The following is a 2741-nucleotide window of genomic DNA, read 5'->3' on the forward strand; positions in this document are numbered from 1 at the left end:
CTTTCGAACTTGGGAACAGGGAAGGGGTGAAAAGAGAAATGTGGAAATGCCCCACGAGGCCCCCACTTCTCCCAGCCTTCCCTGACATCTCTAGGTGAGATAGGACAGAGCCTGTGCTGTGCAGAACGCCACAGGACACACTCACAGTGCCAGGCCTCTGGCGCCTGTCAAGCTAACCCCCGCCCCCCACTCTCCCATGTCCCTGATGGCCACCAAACCTCCCTCAGGTGGGTGTCTCTATCCGAGGGCCACCCGCTGTCCCCCATCCCCCACCTGCTCACCGAATGGCCACGATGACCCTCGGGATGGCCTGGAGGAGGGACAGGAAGCTGAGGGGCAGCAGGCGTGCTGGAGAAGCCAGCAGCTCGTCCTGGCCTGGAGTAGCCATTAGGGCAGCAGGCGCCCGTCACCACAGATCCGCCAGCAGTTGTGCCAGGAACATGTATCCAGCGGGGCTTCTAGTCAAAGAAAAGGTGGGGTGAGGACAGGGCACGTTCCCTGGATCTCTGCGAGACACAAGGAGGCTGCAACACTAGCCCCAGAGCCTCTGAGAAACAGGGACTTCTAGGACCCAGCCACAGCCCTGGGTGGAAACACTGACCCCGAGCTCACAAGATAAAGGCCATCTTGTGGGTTTATGATTTCCTGGGTGACAGCGGCCTTGGAGATATTTTTCAAGAGTCTTTCTCTTTTAGAATCTCATAAGGAGCATGCACAATATCCAGCTGGGACTTGCTTCCAAATCCTCTTTTTTCTGGAGAAGGAGCAGGTGATGAAGATTAGAGGAATCACATAGGATAATGACTGGAGCTGAGCGATGGGCACATGGGGCTGATTTAAGCCAATCTCCACTTTGTGGAGTATTTGAAATTTTCCGTAATAAAAATTGAAGGAAAGCCACAAGCACAGGTGGAATCTGGCATTTCCATTTCCTTGATGCTCTTCAGCACTTTCCAGACGGGCTCTGGCCAGCATGTGATCCTCTGGATACTAGAGTTTGTTTTTATTTTTTTATTACACTGTTAATATGCTACTAATATAAAATATACACTAATGATATTAATGTAAATATCATAAATATACTCTCCTTATGAAAAATTATGCCACAAAAACATAGAGGAGAAAAGCACCTAAGTCTGTCTTTACAAGAAAAAATGTAAGATCAGAAATGTGAACTTTCTCGTTAAAATGGAAATCAGTCAGATTTGAGGCCAAAGAAAATGTCTCACACTTTTAAATCACTCTGTACTTGCAGCCAGAGGGAAGAACGATCATAATTCTCCTGGCAGCAATGAGACCTGCTCTCTTAATCCTTTGCTGGGAAATCTTCTGGCATGAATGGGTTTGAGGCTTAAAACATTACTTATAAAAATTACCTAAACTACAAAACAATGATTAGAGTAAAAATTAATGGGTTTTTCTTTAAGTATCAATTATCAGATGATACATGTCAACTAAGCTTTTAGCTTTTCTTTAAAAGATGCAAAGTTTTCAAAGCCAAAAAGAGTCAATAAAAGTAAACCCACAAATGTGTGATTACACGGTTCAAAGAGCCTTAAGAGGTGAGTGGTTACTTGGTGATTATTCATTTCCCAAGTATTCCCCGACCCCAGCCTCTGGGGGTTCTACTCAAATCACTCACCTTTTCCAGGAACCCAACTCCATTCAGATTTACTCATTCATAGATTCCATCAAGACAAACTCACTACGAAGAATTGGTGCACGCAGGGAACAACATGATGCCAGCCCAGAAAACACAGACATGGCAGCCCTCCGCACCAGAAAACACCTTCAAGATCAAGTCCAACCCACTCCTTTTACAGACAAAGAAAGTAATGGTGGGGGTGGAGGTCCTGATCTCCCCATATACTGTCATGAGAGCAGGAATACACATACATGCCAGGTCACAGAGCAATCTACATACCAGGTCATAGGTACATACATATATAAATACACTTAACTAAGAGTACATAAGGGTACTGCAGAAAGTTCAAAGAAAATGGAATTAAAAGATAAAAATAGGCTGGGTGCAGTGGCTCATGCCTGTAATCCCAACACTTTGGGAGGCTAAGGCAGGTGGATCACCTGAGCTCAGGAGTTCAAGACCAGCCTGGTCAACATGATAAAACCCCATCTCTAATAAAAATACAGAAATTAGTCAGGCGTGGTGGTACGCTCCTATAGTCCCAGCTACTTGGGAGGCTGAGACAGGAGAATCGCTTGAACCCAAGAGGTGGAGGTTGCAGTGAGCCAAGATCATGCCATTGCACTCTAGCCTGGGTGACAGAGTATGACTCCATCCCAAAAAGAAAATTAAGATTAAAATTAAAAAATAAAAAATAAGCCAGGCACAGCAGCTCATATCTATAATCCCAGCATTTTGGGAGGCTGAAGCAGGTGAATCACGAGATCAAGAGATCGAGACCATCCTGGCTAATACAATAAAAACCCCCCTCTACTAAAAATACAAAAAATTAGCTGGGCATGGTGGCACATGCCTGTAGTCCCAGCTACTCAGGAGGATGAAGAAGGAGTATCACTTGAACCCAGGAGGCAGACATTATAGTGAGCCAAGATTATACCACTGCGCTCCAGCCTGGGTGACAGAGTGAGTCTCTGTCTCAAAAATAAATAAATAAATAAAAATTAAAAATATCTCCAAAAAATAAATAAATAAAGATAAATAAGTAAAACAAAAATGAAAAATTTTAAATGAGGAGTAAAAGCTCTGTAAGCTGAAA

The 2741-nt window shown here is 44.4% G+C and overlaps 1 protein-coding gene across 1 annotated transcript in view; it reads right to left on the minus strand.

The window, feature by feature from the left end:
- Positions 1-263: 263 nt before the first annotated feature.
- The window catches only part of CUNH16orf95 (chromosome unknown C16orf95 homolog), a gene marked incomplete at its 5' end in the record, with an annotated part of 12327 nt that continues 9849 nt past the window's right edge, over positions 264-2741 (minus strand). Inside the window, 2 exon segments of the mRNA XM_037743942.1 lie at positions 264-390; positions 393-455. Of these exon segments, the coding sequence (XP_037599870.1) occupies positions 278-390; positions 393-455 (176 nt within the window).

This window comes from Cebus imitator, unplaced genomic scaffold, assembly GCF_001604975.1.
Source record: "Cebus imitator isolate Cc_AM_T3 unplaced genomic scaffold, Cebus_imitator-1.0 Scaffold159, whole genome shotgun sequence".
NCBI classification, from domain to species: domain Eukaryota; kingdom Metazoa; phylum Chordata; class Mammalia; order Primates; family Cebidae; genus Cebus; species Cebus imitator.